At 43.9% G+C, this 16,481-nt stretch overlaps 1 protein-coding gene across 1 annotated transcript; it reads right to left on the bottom strand.

The window, feature by feature from the left end:
- Positions 1-382: 382 nt before the first annotated feature.
- LOC106574361 (transmembrane protease serine 3) lies at positions 383-12,889 on the bottom strand. Its single transcript, XM_045697563.1, is given in 7 exon segments — positions 383-991; positions 1,293-1,369; positions 1,372-1,470; positions 7,084-7,201; positions 8,351-8,491; positions 8,838-9,444; positions 12,209-12,889. Coding segments are annotated over 5 exon segments (774 nt in total). The 5' UTR covers positions 8,426-8,491; positions 8,838-9,444; positions 12,209-12,889; the 3' UTR covers positions 383-586.
- Positions 12,890-16,481: the final 3,592 nt, after the last annotated feature.

The raw sequence follows: 16,481 nt of genomic DNA, 5'->3' as shown, positions 1-16,481 counted from the left end.
CTGCTATGTAATGATATGTCAAAGTATACTATACACAGTACATGTTACAACTATTCCATTTGTCTACATGCATAGTGTGTGTAGAGATAAAAGATGTCGACATTCTAATGAGAACAAGATTCAATCTGATCACAAGTTATGATCACAAGTTATTCAATCACAAGTTATTCAAAGTAAACGCTGCAGATGTCAGCTTAATCGGAAATGAACCTTTAATGTCAACCTTGCTACAACGCGGAATTTCCCCAGTCCGAATTGAATCCTGGCCCTAGTTCATCTCCCTAGTCTTCCCTCCATCTTGTTTTTGTGCCTTTAAAATAGAGCTATTGCTCAGCCTCAGATTGTGTCCATTCACTGTGGTGCTTAAGAACAAATAAATAGTGTCTCTGAGTAAAGTACTCTATGTCAGCTACTGTATCCTTTGGGGATCAAGGGCTCAGTGCCTCTTCTTTCTGGGGGTAGATATCATAGAATGGGAGTATGTCATTTGGATGTTAAATAGACTAACAGATTTTTATATATCAATCATTCATCGCTGACTAATAAACTAAAAAAGGTTTTCCATTGATTGATTTCACTGGCTGTCTCAAACTTCCAAGACTACTTCACTCTTAAAGGAACAGTTCATTCTGCAACTGGTGAAAACTCTTAGTAAATCCAGGGCTAAATTCATTTGGATGTCTGAAAACATCTGACAAACTATGATTTTGAGGTGAACTGTCCATTTAAACCATGTATCTCTCTCCTTCGTATAGCAGCTGTAACCCTTTTGCATTACTGTCTGCCACCAGTAGAGTTCATGAGTGCACCAGTATACAGTATCAACAGTAGAATTCACCTCCATCTGCTGGTGGATCCAGGTCAGAGTGTGGGGGATGAGAGTGTACACGGCAGGATTGTTCCTCTCAGCACAGCCATAGCCCCAGCTAGTGGCCCCCGGCAGCTTCCACACTGACGAGTCCTCACAGGCCAGAGGGCCTCCACTATCCCCCTGGGCGCCAAACACACCAGGATTAGAAGCAGTGCATTTTACTCCAAATAGGTGAGCTTTATAACACAAAACACACTGTGCTAACGAACGGTTAAAAGCAGCGGATGACCGTCCTTTGAACAGGAAATCGGTTGTCATTTTCTGAAGATTCTACTTGCTGAATCACCACTGTTTTGTGATCGCAAACACAGTGGCCACGCCCTGCTTTTAACCGTTTGTCTTCGCTGTGTGCTTTTTGTCTGCACTTTGTCCTTTAGACAAATGGTGCATGGAACTCTGGAGGTCCACTTCTGAAAGATACCTGGCAAGAGTCTTTGCCCCCCTCTAGGTAGCCTGCACAGACCATCCAAGGGGAGATGGCACCCTGGTACACTTTCGGTCACCTCCATCCACTGTGGCACCCCACCCAGAGATCCAGCACATCTTCCCCTCCTCAAATCTCTCCCCATAGTTCGGCAGGCAGATAGGCTCAACCAGACCTGGAGGAAAAGACTTAGCCAATGAACCGTCTGTGCTCCTTCAGATTTGAGGTGAATAAGAGCAGTTACTCCAAGGGCTCTATTCAATCCGTATCGCGGAGGTTCAGCACTAAAGTCCAGTTGAAATGTAAAGGCAATGTTCCTGCATTGGCGGAGCCTGCATTCACGGTAAACCTTGCATACTGCATGTCAGCTCAATCAGAAATGACCTTTACATTTATTTTGCGCAGTCTGTAATGCCTCAGCGATACAGTTTGAATATTGAATAGAGCCCTAAATCCCTATCAGTCAGTAGGACAGACACAGGCAGAATTGGGAAAGTGACACATTTTTTGGGTTGTTTTGACTATGAAGTTAAAGTGTAGACTGTCAGCTTTAATATGAGGGTATTTCCATCCATATCGGCTGAACCGTTTAGAAAAAAAATGATATTTGTGCATCTGTAACTTTTCCTCTCATCAATATTCTAGATTTATTAAGGATTATCCATAATCATTTTTTAAAATGATTTAAATGTTGGGTTTTTTTCACCTTTATTTAACTAGGTAGGCTAGTTGAGAACAAGTTCTCATTTACAACTGCGACCTGGCCAAGATGAAGCAAAGCAGTGTGACACAAACAACAACACAGAGTTATACATGGTATAAACAAACATACAGTCAATAATACAATAGAAAAAAAGTCTATATACAGTGTGTGCAAAAAAATCATGGTAGCGTCCACATTAAAACTACATTTTAGTCACATTATGCATATTGAGCAACAACTGTCCCGTCGACGGGACACCGATCCATAAGAAGATTTATTAATGTAAAGTGTTTATAAACATATTATGTTCTTATTTACAATCAAAGCAACTGCAAAATGACACAATACATTATTTACCATTAATTTCTATTGGGCACAAAATTATCTGAAACACAAACAAAAACAAACAGGAAATGTATCCAACAAATGTGTAGAGTCACAAGCGTGTTGTACTCATTGCATGCTATGAATATGGGAACAAATACTTCACTTTTTACTACTTTAATATAGATATAAGGGAATTTGTCCCAATACTTTTGGTCCTCTAAAATGGGGAGACTATGTACAGTGCTATCATCTCCTAACGGTTTACCCAATATGGATGAAAATACTCTAAAATTAAACCTGACAGCCTGCACTTTAAGCAAATATTGTATCATTTCAAATCCAAAGTGCTGGAGTACAGAGCCAAAACAACAACAAAAATGTCTCAGTCCCAATACTTTTGGACCTCATTGTATATATTGGTACCATATCAATATCAAATCATTTCTGGGTAACAATTATGTACCTTACTGTGATGGTTATGAATTAAGTGTCAGAAATAACTTAGCAAAGAGCAGTTGTTCACGCAAGAATTTTGCTTCGACTGTCTGGGAGTGATCTGAGTGGGAGGGGAAATCTGAAAACTAGCTGTTATTGGCAGAGAGGTTTGGAACTCTTTTGTTTTTTAAGCTTCAATAGAGCGATGTCGTAGATTAAGCCCTTGGGTTGGTTAGTTGGCATGGTAGATCATCTTCTCCAAAGAGCGAGACAGCACCCCATTGACTGGCTGATCTGTCAATCCCACATGCACTGCCCACAGCATGGGGTTTGTTGCAAACCTTGAGAAGGGATGGACAGTCAACCAATGAAAAATCATATCACTTTTAAAAGTTATGCTGTGTTCATGTAAGGTCAGAACAGTATAAATGTTTGCGTGCGTACGTACGTGCATGCGTGCCCACATGTGCACCTGTGTTTGTGAGAGAGGCTCACCCGTAGACACAGTGTGCTGCTGTCACGATCCAGCGTGGTGAGATGATGGAGCCCCCACAGAGGTGTTGGTTCTGATCGTGCAGGCTGGCCTGCCAGGGAAACTGGCCTGGTTCGGAGATGTTTCCTCCCACAATACGTGTAGAAAAGGCCCATGGAGTGATTCGACCACTGTATTGACCTGGCTCAAGTCGGAGTCCTGCAGGTATAAGGTGTTCGTCGGAACTCGCATTGCGGAAATCCAAGACCTAACAGAAGTCCAAGACTGGAGGTATGTTGACAGCGTAAACAATCCGGCTGATGACGTTACTTGTGGTAAAACCCTTAAGGAACTGGCTCAACCCCATCGCTGGAGTTTGGGGCCACCATTCTTGTCCCAACCAGAGAACGAGTGGCCGACAGCCCCCAGGCGTGCAGCCCCTCCTCAACCAACTGAAGCTCATGAGTTAAGGAAGTCCGCCCAATGCTACAGCATCTCTACGGAACCAACAACAGCTCTCCCTGACCTGACACAATCCCAAACACTGCCGGATCTGATCACCGCCACAAACCAGACCTCAGATGGGGTGGCTTCCATACCCACCTCCCTCGCGGCAGAGACACTACTCCTCCAGCATGCACAAGCAGTTAGCTTCCCTGAGGAGCTAAAAGCTCTGAAAGCCGGTAGGGAGGTAGCTAAGGACAGCCGTCTTCTCTCTCTTGCCCCAGAATATGATCAAATCCTTGGAGTGATCAGAGTCGGAGGGAGGCTGCGCCAAGCAGAAGTTTTGGATCCTGATGCTATCCACCCAATTATCCTTGACTCCAGACACCCTAGTACCAGGCTCCTCATCAAGAGTTATGATGAGAGGCTTCTTCACCCAGGGCCAGAGAGAGTCTATGGGGAGATGAGGTGGAGGTACTGGATACTTGGAGGACGAGGAGCCATTCGTGAGCACCAATACGCCTGCGTGGAATGTCAGAGATGGCAGGCCAGAGCCACTGTGCCCAAAATGGCAGATTTACCCCCTGCTTGCTTGCGCCTCCTCAAACCACCCTTCTGGTCAACAGGAGTCGATTGCTTTGGCCCCTTGACGATCAAGCTAGGTCGTCGAGTGGAAAAGCACTGGGGCATTCTATTCAAGTGTTTGACCACTAGATGTGTCCACCTGGACCTACTGGAGAGTTTGGATACTGAAGCCTTCCTCATGGCCCTACGGCGGTTTATCTCCCGACGGGGGAAACCCTACGAGATCCTGGCTGACAGAGGCACAAACTTCAAGGCAGGAGAAGCCAGGTTGGAGGAAGCCTTCCAAGCCATGGAACCCAGCCTCCAGGATCAGCTGATGGACCAACAAATCTCATTCAAATTTAACCCTCCAGGAGCTCCTCATTTTGGAGGAACATGGGAGTGAGAGATCAAACCTGTAAAGACGGCCTTACGAGTCGTCCTGGGGGACCAAACTGTCACGGAAACTGTCTTGCGGACCGTCCTGATAGAGGTGGAAGGGATACTGAACTCCAAACCCATGGGATATCTCTCTGCAGACATCGCTGACCCCGATCTGGTTACACCGAATATGCTCTTGATGGGACGCTGAGATGCGTCACTTCCTCAAGCCATGTATGCTGATACCAACCTCGTTGGCAGGTGCCCGTGGCGACACAGCCAGATCTTGATTGACCATTTCCGGGCCCGATTCATTCGAGATTACCTACCAAGTCTACAGCACAGAGGGAAATGGCGGAGAGAAATGGCCAGCCTGGAAACTGGCCAAGTCGTAATGATGGTGGACCCTCAGCTGCCTCGAGCCTCCTGGCCGGTGGGCCGTATCACTAAGACCATGCCTGGGACCGATGGTCATGTTAGATCAGTGGAGATCCAGGTAAAGAACCAGACATATATCCGGCCAGTTGCCCGACTAATTCCTCTCCCTGAGATGACAGAGGACGGGGAGCAATGAGCCTTTTTTGAGGAGTGTGGAAATTAACAAATTTCCGGGGTGGCTGTAGAAAAGGCCCATGGAGTTGGTGGAATAATCCTTTAATTCATTGCCACTTACTCAGCTGGGCCAGGGGCGCTTTAATTAGGTCAGGTGGAAATGTCCGACAGATCTTCACTCCATAAAAGGAGGAAATCGCCATCCCCTGATCGTGCTGCTTTCTCTTCCTTAACTCCGTCTAATCCAGAAGTTCTGTGCGTCCATGAATCCACGTAAATCCACCGACTCTGTTACCTTTCATCTGAACCGTTCATCTGAACTATCTTTTGCGATCGGGATAGTGGGCCATCAGTTGTTGTTTAGAGTTATTACTGCGGCGCGCGGCTTAGAGCGCACGCTTCAAACCTATTATGTAATGTGAATGGACAATGATCACGGCTCTACGGATCATAATAGGCCAATTATGCCATCGATATGGTTAATATGTAATGAAATTACATGTACACATGAAGACACTTGAAAGGGTGAAATAAGAAAGTCATTGTTTGTTGAACTGATCGGCTCTGATATCAACTAATGGCAATTATAGATTGAATAACCGATCACTGTTCGTATTATTCTTTCATGATTTATGATAAATAGTTACGAGCCTAAATTACTCACCGATGATTCCTATTGACTTATTCATGAACTGGATTGTTGAATTCCCAAAATTATGTTAATAATGAATGATTGTTATGATTTGATCTTTGTGATTATGAATTTGATTGGATACCTGTTATTCTGTTTCCTTTGTTATGCAGCACAGACTACCCAGTAAATATACTACTTTATGGTTAAAGGAATTCCTGCCTCAGTCTCATCCATTCCTCTGTCACCAGACCCGTGACCACCTGTTCAACTTCACTGTCAGTCATCCTACCTGTCCAGCTACCCACACAGATTCCACTCATCTTTCAATACGAGACCTGAACATGGGCCTGGAGCCACAATCTGCGGGTGGCATCCAGGGGAAAACCATTGATATGATCATGTTGCTGGTATACACTCACAACGCACACACACTTCCTAACTCCACTGTCCCTCTTTCACTCACCTAGGCACTTGAGTACGGTCACACTCTCTGAGTTGCACTGGGTCTTACTGGAAAAACAGAGAATGAAGGCTTATACTTACTGCCAACACACACACAGACAGTCTGTGGACCTGAGCACAGAACCAATTGTATATAACATGCTGGAAATAACTTCAGAAAATGAAATTACACAGTAAACGGGTTCAAATTAGGTTCTTCTCTGTATAACACCAATGGGAAAGTTTGATGTATGCTCTCATTTGTACCATGTACAAACCCAGTCAGGCCCTTATGTAATTCAGAACCATGACATGGACTGAAGTGAAACATGAGATCACAACTTGACTTATGAACCAGAGCAACGGACACTGCTGTGCCACCTATTGTCCTGCTGCCAAGACATAAACAATCAATACGCGCTTATGAAACATGCTTTGGTTAGTGCCGCCGAGCAACATGCGTTTCTGAGGCATCTTGGCACTTTCCATTGTTTCACATGACAAATACTGTACCATGTGCCACTTTGGGGGTATACCTCCAGACAGTTAGTTCAAAGGCTTCAGTCCCTTTAGCAGGAAAGGGGAGACATTCAACCATCATAGCCCTGTTGACAACTTTACATCCTTGTGGTGGCATACTGTAGGTTGATGGCAGAATCAAGAATTTGCGTTCTTAACTCAATAGTGCTTGTAAAAAGGTCTTTGGTTGTAAGGGCAGACGCTAGAAGAAGAACTTGCTGCTGCAACTGTACATTAGAACTTTAACAAAAGACTGGCAGACTGGTAATGAGCACAGTTTTATTTTCTGTCAGAAAGTCATGGCCAAATGGTTCACCTGAGGAAGGTGGCGTTGTGGATCTTGACAGTCTGCTGGCGATCAGGTTGACTGAAACCAGGTTAGCCTGGAAGGCCGGCTCGACGAGGAGAGGGGCAGGGATCTGGCACTGACGTAGCTGAGCGAACAAGAAGGAACCACACAGACATTTACAGTTTATTGGGGCAAATAGTGTGAATTTTCATTGGCTGCATATGAGAGGTGAGGCAGTGGGTGGGTTTGGGATGTTCAGAGGGTATTATCCTGACATTCTGTAACTAAATCCACTGACAGTACTACCCATTCATGTACAATACATGTATAAAAGTGACATTATTGTGCTTTATCCACAATAATTTTGAATGTTTGTCTTTGATTTCATGTGGCTGAGTCAACTTTATTTGTATTTTATAAAAGTAATTCATTATTAATCCAAACATACTCCTAACATTAACTAGGAAGATCTTAAAGGGATACTTCGGGATTTTGGCACTACATCTTTATCTACTTCCCCATAGTCTGATGAACTTGTGGATACCATTTTTATGTCTCTGTGTCCAGTTTAAAGGAAGTTAGTGGTAGTTTTGTGAGCCAATACTAACTAGCGTTAGCACAATGACTGGAAGTCTATGGGTATCTATTATTCTAGCAGATACCCATAGACTTTCAGTCATTACGCTAATGCTAGTTAGCAATTGCGCTAGCGCTAGTTAGCAACTTCCTTCAAACTGCATGCAGAGATATAAAAATGGTAACCACGTGTTCATCTGAGTCTGGGGAAGTAGATAAAAGGACTCATTACCAAAATGATCCCCAAAATGGGAACGTGGCCAGATCCGTTGTGAGAAACTGCCGATGGTATAACTGAAAATCTTGACCTAATTAGAGCGTTGGCTGTTTGGGCTGGTGATTTTTCACTTCATTTAATGCCAGGCTGATTTTAATGGGATTAGCAATAATTAATGGGACCTTTGGATGCAGACACCCATTAGGAAGCCCTCTCTCTGAATGCTGAGTAAATGTGGGAGTATTACAATGAGGAGGGAGAGAGTTTTATCACAAACTGCAGAGTCATGTCGATGTAATAGGCTCTTTCTCCTCAGGCCCTGTGGGAGAATGGTCTCTATGGTGGAATGATCTGTATTCTCTGTATCTCTTGACATTGCTCCACTTACCCTCACCCTAGTCATCCACCATGCCAGCCCCAGTGAACCTCTGACCCTCCACTTATCTTTTTACCCCTGTCACAGAGAACTAATTCAATTCATTTCAATTCCAAACTGTGTACCTGGAGTATCCCAGCTGTTTGCAGGCAGAATAACCCAGCGTGTGATCCCAGTTGGCGGAGCACACGGTCTTCCATACACCCGTACTGTTGATCTGCAGCACAGGGCTCCTCCCACTCAGACGCACTTGAGGGATAGACAGACTGACAGATAGGGAGACAGACATGTCAGTGACTTTCTATATGGTGTTCCCAACTGAGATACTGTGTGTCATTAGTGTGTGTACAGGTTACAATAACACTACGAGCCACTCAGACACTGTATATCCTAATCCTAGTACTTGATACTATATTCTAACACACAACAATGCCTGTTCTAATAGATCGATAACACTTTATAATCCTGCCGCATAGTGTCAAGTGCACGTGTCCTTGATTTCAATTCAACGACACACGGGTCGATATAACTGCAATAGTTAGATTATCTTTCTGCAATAATATGGTTGATAATGACTATGTAATAACAAAGCCACAAACAGTGTTCCCTTACCTCCAAGCCCAATGCCTTGGACTAGACTCAGGGCCAGTAGACCACATGCAACAATCACCAGCAGCAGCCAGTGTGCCAGGAGCTGGTTGCATAGGGTCTTAGTCTCCATCCGAAGCACCAGAAATGAACCATGAGAGAGAATCTAAACAATGGAGGACAGTGCAACACTGGCACTAGCAAGGCCATAAACCATGAAGAGCCACGGTTAGCCCCATCACAACATATAAGGCACTCATAGATAGGGCAAGGGGGTTTTCCTGAGTCTGTGTCCAGACCACGAAAAACTTGACGCATAGATGAAGGAGTCATTGTGTCCTCTGGGGCTTCCATACCGTGCATGAAGGGCCGGACCTTGATGAAGAGCATTGGAAGGGAGGTAACTGGGTGGGGTGAGCAGGCCCTGGCTCTTTGGGATGGGGGCAGGAGGCTCCTGGGGCGGAGCGGTGGGTACATGGGGGTCCTGGAGGTCCTGTGAGAAGAAGCCGCTGGTCTGGCTGCTGAGGGAGCTGACATTGAAGGTGGTGGGGATCTCCACGATTGGCAGGTCCTCGTTACTCACAGACTCAACCTCAATACGGGCCCGGTCCGTTCCCTCTGCCCCAGACACCTGTGTGTACGACAGAGAGAGACAAATAGAGAGACAGAGAGAAATGGAGGGAGGGAGGGTGTGCGTGCGAGAGAGAAGACGGATGGCGTGAGAGAGAGAGGGAGAGAGAGAAAGAGATAGAAAGAAAAAGCGATGGGGATGAGTCTTCCTTGTCAGTTGTTCATTCATCTAAACAGCGTTGATGTTAAAACACGCAGACCTCGGGAGGTCAGTCTGACTACACTCCTTCCTCTCTTCGGCTGATCCATCAGCAGCAGTCTTGTCACTATCAGGCATGGCCATATCTCCTCACCCAGCTAATCATCTTGGCCCCATGGTAGTAAGATGACCACCGCTGGTGGAGCGATGGGAGAGTAAGGACTGCACTGACAAACATCCAGGATATAATGCTACTGCCTAGCTGAGTGACTGACCGACCACCACCAATGGATAACCTGATAGCATACTCCCTGTATATTGCTCACAGACCAGTTTCCTAGCAAACTGTATTCCCTAACTGACAAATTGAGCTTTGTAATCCGAATGCCCGACAAACTCAGTGACTGGTCTCTCTCTCTCTCTCTTCTCTTCTCTTCTCTTCTCACACTGTATATGAGGAAGTTTTCTATTGTCAACAGTTAAGATCTTTGATGCGTACTTATCTGAATCTAAGTGTATGACTAATATAAAAAACTATACGCTAGTAATTGTGTAGTGAGCAGAGCTTCTAGTGATCTAACGTCACCAATAGCAGTACTGTGTCACCAAGGAGTGGAGGGACGATGAGTTCCATTACATCACAGGTCATTAGCTAGTGAGGTTACTGGAGAACCCTTTAGTGTTTGACCCTTTTTCTCTGCTTCCTGTGTCTAGTTTCCTTGGGTGGTGTATGGCCATGTGCAGTGGCGATTTTAGCATATAAATCTTGGTGGGGCAACAACAACAAAAAACATGCCAGCAAAGTCACTACACAGCACAACACATTAAACAATACATTAATTGCACTATAACGGTGACAAACGGTGCCCACAAACTGTTAGGGCCTACATAAAGCTGTCCCAACTGCAGAGCTTTCTTTCCAGCACAATGGAGTGAATCCTTACCACCGCTACACCTGGCTATCAGCGGAGCCTTGTCTGGCAGCGAAACAGTTCATTGAGCCTCATTTACTGTCTTATTAAAAAACATAGCTGATATGGCTGACTTGCTTAAACGAATGTGGTTTTTAATTGACAATTGAGATGTACAAGCTATGGCATAAGGGAACGATGAGCAGATAAGAGGCAATCCATCATTTCGATTAAGACATTAATGAGCGAGGTAATACTGGTGTAGTCAAAATAACTATTTGTTCAGCACTTTGAAATGTACAGTGACAGAATTCAGAACATGGGCCGTTCTTACAGTATTCTCCCTGTACACCAAGTCAGAACCGTATGATAAATAAAAGGGGGCATTTAAGCAGACAATGAAAGCTCTTTCAATATTTGATGATGACATTTCTATAAAACAGACTATGGGCTACATGTGCAACCCCAAGTCAGAACAGTAGGCTAGGTTATGAGGGGGAAAGGGACCAAATTATTAGGGTGAGGCACATGGGCTACTAACAGCTTACGATACAACATACACTTACTATTACTTTCTTAGCTGCAGTAAGCATACAGTACATTCAGAAAGTATTCAGACCCCTTGACTTTTTCCACATTTTGTTACATTACAGCCTTATTCAAAAATGTATTAAATATATATGTATTCTCATCAATCTTCACACAATATCCCATGATGACAAAGTGAAAACAGGTTTAGAAGTTTTAGGGAGGTGACCAAGAACCTGATGGTCACTCTGACAGAACTCCAAAGTTCCTCTGTGGAGATGGGAGAACCTTCCAGAAGGACAACAATCTCTGCAGCGACTCCCCAGTAAAAGGCACATGACAGCCCGCTTGGAGTTTGTCAAAAGGCACCTAAAGGACTCTCAGACCATGAGAAACAAAATTCTATGTTCTGATGAAACCAAGATTGAACTCTTTTGGCCTGATTGCCAAGCGTCATGTCTGGAGGAAACCTGGCACCATACCTATGGTGAAGCATGGAGGTGGCAGCATCATGCTGTGGGGATGTTTTTCAGAGGCAGGTACTGGGAGACTAGTCAGGATCAAAGGAAAGATGAACAGAGCAAAGTACAGAGAGATCCTTGATGAAAACCTGCTCCAGAGTGCTCAGGACCTCAGACTGGGGTGAAAGTTCACCTTCCAACAGGACAAAAACCCTAAGCACACATCCAAGACAATGCAACAGTGGCTTCGGGACAAGTCTCTGAATGTCCTAGAGTGGCCCAGCCAAGCCCGAACTTGAACCCGATCAAACATCTCTGGAGAGACCTGAAAATAGCTGTGCAGCGACGCTCCCCATCCGTCCTGACAGAGCTCGAGAGGATCTGCAGAGAAGAATGGGAGAAACTCCCTAAATACAGGTGTACCCAAGAAGACTCGAGGCTGTACTCGATGCCAAAGGTGCTCCAACAAAGTACTGAGTAAAGGGTCTGAATACTTAAAAAAAAAAATGTTTATACATTTGCAAACATTTCTAAAAACCTGCTTTTGCTTTGTCATTATGGGGTATTGTGTGTAGATTGATGAGGGAAAAAAACTATATAATACATTTTAGAATAAGGCTGTAATGTAACAAAATGTGGAAAAAGTCAAGGGGTCTCAATACTTTCTGAATGCACTGTATCTCCTGGCATATTGCATAATTTATGCAGCAGCATCTTTGGACTCACGTTGTGCTGTGTTCACTTGAACTGGAAGGTGGCACGAAGGTCCTTCTTGTGGGCAAATTTTGTCATCTGGCATTCTCTGGATTTATGGTGCTTTCAAGACAACTGGTCGAATCATGACGTCAGTGATCTTCAAGTCAGAGCTCTAGAAAGAGGTCAGAGTTCCCGACTTGGAACTTTGAGTTGGATGACAGTTGAAAACGTATTTGCCCAGTCAGCGCTCGTTTTCTTCTGAGTTCCCAGTTGTCTTGAACTCACTGAAGTCTGAGATTTCCCTGTTCCGAGTTTCTAGTTGTTTTGAACGAGGCAGAAGTCTTGCTGGATTGACAGCATGGCCAATGTATTCATCCTTTTTTGGCCCATAGTGTTACATATGAATGTTTATCCTTTTAAGCTTAGAAAAAAGACCCTTTCAGACAGATGTTTTAAATCCTTAAACCAAGACTTGGACCACATATCCTCTCCACCGAATAGCAGGGGAAGCAAAATAGTGATTCCTTTGCAACGCTTGCAGTTAGCTACTGATTCCTTCCAAACCACTCATTGTTGAATTTGCGATTTCCAACTTGTTGTGTAATGTTTATGGCCAATGAGCACAGATAAATTGTACTGTAGATAAAATGTATCTTCATATGACAATGATTGTCGACGTGATTCATGATGATGACTGCTTGTCTAGCTTGCTAGCTAAGGTTTTGAATGTATGCTGTTGACATGATCAGTCCAATCAAAGCTATGGTAGATATAACGTGATTTGACATCATTTTATCGGTGGCCAATGACCTTGAGCCTTCTTGGATGGGCACTTCTAATGTAAATATATGGCAGCACCCAACCGGGCTTGAACTTTCTCGCGTTCCCTGTAGATTTTGCGGTGACGTAGTGTCCCCATGAGTGACAGAACACTGAGCCAATCACAGCGCAACTAGAGAACCTTACCAACCCCTACGCTCTGTATTTTCCACTGGCTACCCCTCCATTTAATTAATTAATTAATTTAACCCTTATTTTACTAGGTAAATTGACTGAGAACACGTTTTCATTTACAGCAACGACCTGGGGAATAGTTACAGGGGAGAGGATGGGGATGAATGAGCCAATTCATCACAGAAAGCACTGAGCTAGGCTGAAACAACTGAATGTTGGAGCTGCCTTACTCAAGAAAGCAAAAAAGAGACCATGTTTGTAAGTGGCTTTATCAACTCAATACATTTTTTAAATATTGTTTGCAAACTGATATGTGACAAGTTTTAATGCCAAAATAACATGCTCTGCCCCATCTGCACTGAATGACAGATCGCCACTGGCCATGTGTATGTGAATGGTCTTTCTCTTTCAACAACTCGCCATACACGTGTAGGAATGAGAGGGAATTCATAAATGAGGACTATGATGTAATGGCAATATCTTACCAGCAGATGTCAGAACCTTATTCTTTGTTCAATTCTACAGCTAAAGGTTCTCTATTCGCTATATCTAAATGTGTCTTTGTCAAAATCATTTGAATCCTATCTCCTAGCTTCCTTCTCAACTGTATTGACGGAGAAGGTCCACGATCCCTCCTCCAATGGATTTTGAAGAAGGAGACGTGGAGAGAGGCTGCGAGGAATCGAGGAAAGATTAATTGAGAAAGAGACCTGGACATAGAATTGTCCACACAGCCTGTGACACAGCCAGGCTCCAGTTAAACTATGGGAACCATGCTCATACAGAGCAACCCAATCTCCCATGAAGACAGCTAACTAAAAGCTAGGAAAAAGCTAAATCAGTGTTGGGTAGTTTGGCAGCTATGATTCAATTTCACAGTTTTGGGTACAGTGATATCACGAAGCCAAAGTTAGGCTCCCCTTTTAATCCCCTCCTCTTCCTCCTCCTCTCAGCTCTCTACTCTCAGTCACGACTGTGCAGATAAAGACTGTGTGACTCAGCAGCGCCGAATTGAGTAGCAAGCACAGTCAGAATGAACACCTAAAATAACCACAACCATCCGGCTTAAATGCATCCATTATAATGATGTCTGTTATAATGGTGATTGGTTAACGCGATAGTTGGGGTCGCTATGGAGTCAGTTTGGGGGGTGAGTGTGTTGCAGATGGGGATTTGTGACGCTTGCTCCATAGCCTGAAATTTAAAAGAAGTACGGCTAAGCAAGCATCGTGACGTCTGTTCACATCTTCTCGCCTTGCCTCCTCAAAACAAATTGGAAAGAATTTGAGAGACCTTGGATCTTGTCCTCCAATATGGTCCAGAAAGCGGCGAGGAGTACGAGCCGAAGAATCGCGAGTGACAAATTGAGAAACAACCCTCGTCTTTACTTGGTCAACTTGTTGACCTTCCTCTCTGTAGATTGGGTTAGTGCTCTAAGTAATTTGCTGCTCGATATTCCCAAGGTTAAAATTGTCCATTATTCCAAGTCTAATTGAGAAGAAATACTGTCAAATATTTTCTCTCTCTTTCAATATCATCCCTTTCCAGCTAGACAGTCTATAGGTGGTCTAGACTAGCCTACATAAAATCCTATCACACTGTGAAAAGAGTGCATCAGTTGAGTCTGGCTTGGCTTGATTCAGTGGGCTCTATTGCATGTGTGTGTGTGTGTGTGTGTGTGTGTATTAGCTGAAGGCTGCTACAGGTCCCATTATCTCCCAGTGATGGGGTTATACTGTTCTGTACCCAGTCAGTGTCACATTGTCAATATCCTACTGTACATTCATATCCATACATCTTCCATTGAATCCCTCTAGTCCATGTTCACATCATTTTGTATGCGTGACCATTCAGAGAGCCTATACATTAGCACCATTCCCCATCTCCCCTATTATTTCTGATAGAGGATGTTCACAACGGACAAAGATAACCTGGGATCCAAGCTCTGCAGGCTGCCGTGCAGGTGGTGTCAGGGCCTCTACGATAAACCGACAAGGGACAAGGCCAAGCACACATCATAGAGGACCCCACACACAATCCCAATGTTTTGAGCTGCTGCCCTCCAAGAGGGTCCCACTGTTCAGCAAGAACAGGAAGGAGGCAAGTTTAATTTCATCAGCCATCAGGCTGCTGAACAGTGGGACATAGGATGATGCAGCCGCAGAGACTTTGAATATGTGAAAATGTAGCCTAAATGTGTGACTTGCGTACTAACTTTCCAGTTTTCCATGCTGCATGTAATATATTGTGTTGTGTTTGTGTATTTGTATGCTGACGTCACGAAATGCCTTTCCATGTAAATGGCCAATAAAGTATAGATCCGTGTTATTCAGGATTCTTGGGACGTCCCTACCCCATTGAAGTTGAAATGTACAATGGTTATGGTAAGGGTTAAGGTTAGGGTTAGGTAAGGGTTATGGTTAAGGTTAGGGTGAAGGTTAGGATTAGGGTTTAGGGTAGGGCATAGCTGCGGTAAGTAGTTTGGGGGTGGGCATGCTGCAAAAATAATTTGGCCCGTGCTACAGACATCAGCTAACACAGGACTAGTAAAGGCCCATTGCACTACTTTTGTGATTTATTTTTGACTAAATGTATTTGTATTTGAGTGTTTACCAGCATTTGTAACTTGAGTCTCATAATTATTTGTACAAAACAGTTAATCTGATAATACTTGTTTGATATACGTTTTCCAGTTTCTTGAAATACTTTGCAAATGCAACATATTTCTATGTAAAAACTTAAATGGTCTATTCATTCCTTTTACTAAATGCTCTTATCCAGAGGAACTTACAGAAGTGAGTGCATACATTTTCTTTCTGGTCCCCCTTGGGAATTGAACCAACAACCCTAGCATTGTAAGCACCATGCTCTACCAAATGAGCATCATCATCTCATCATAAACCACTTGATGTCTCAATGTACTCAATTACTGTATTGTGCATCGTTTTTCTTGATGGTGATGGAAAGTCTACAGGTACAAACATAGATGACCAGCCTATGTACAATACAGTAATGTACATTAAGTGGTTTGTAAGTATGCTAAATTAGTACTGCACAAACAGTGGTTGTTTTCCATGTTATTTGATCAAGAAAAATATTTAATTTGATGTGGGCATGTTTTAGGTCTTTGCACATAACTTTACAGGAATAGTAAAGGACCAGTGCACTACTTTGTAATTGGTTTTATTTAGATTATTATTTTTTATTCAGATGTTTCATGGGGTGCTACAGCCCCCCTTCTTCCCGCGCCTATGGTGTAAGGACGTCCCAAGGATTCCAGATAGCAACCAGATAGCAAAGACCACAACGTATAACATAATGAAAGACCCCGAACAGATTCCCACACTGC

The sequence above is a fragment of the Salmo salar genome, chromosome ssa16 (assembly GCF_905237065.1).
Source record: "Salmo salar chromosome ssa16, Ssal_v3.1, whole genome shotgun sequence".
NCBI lineage: Eukaryota > Metazoa > Chordata > Actinopteri > Salmoniformes > Salmonidae > Salmo > Salmo salar.
This window is presented reverse-complemented; position numbering and strand designations above follow the sequence as displayed.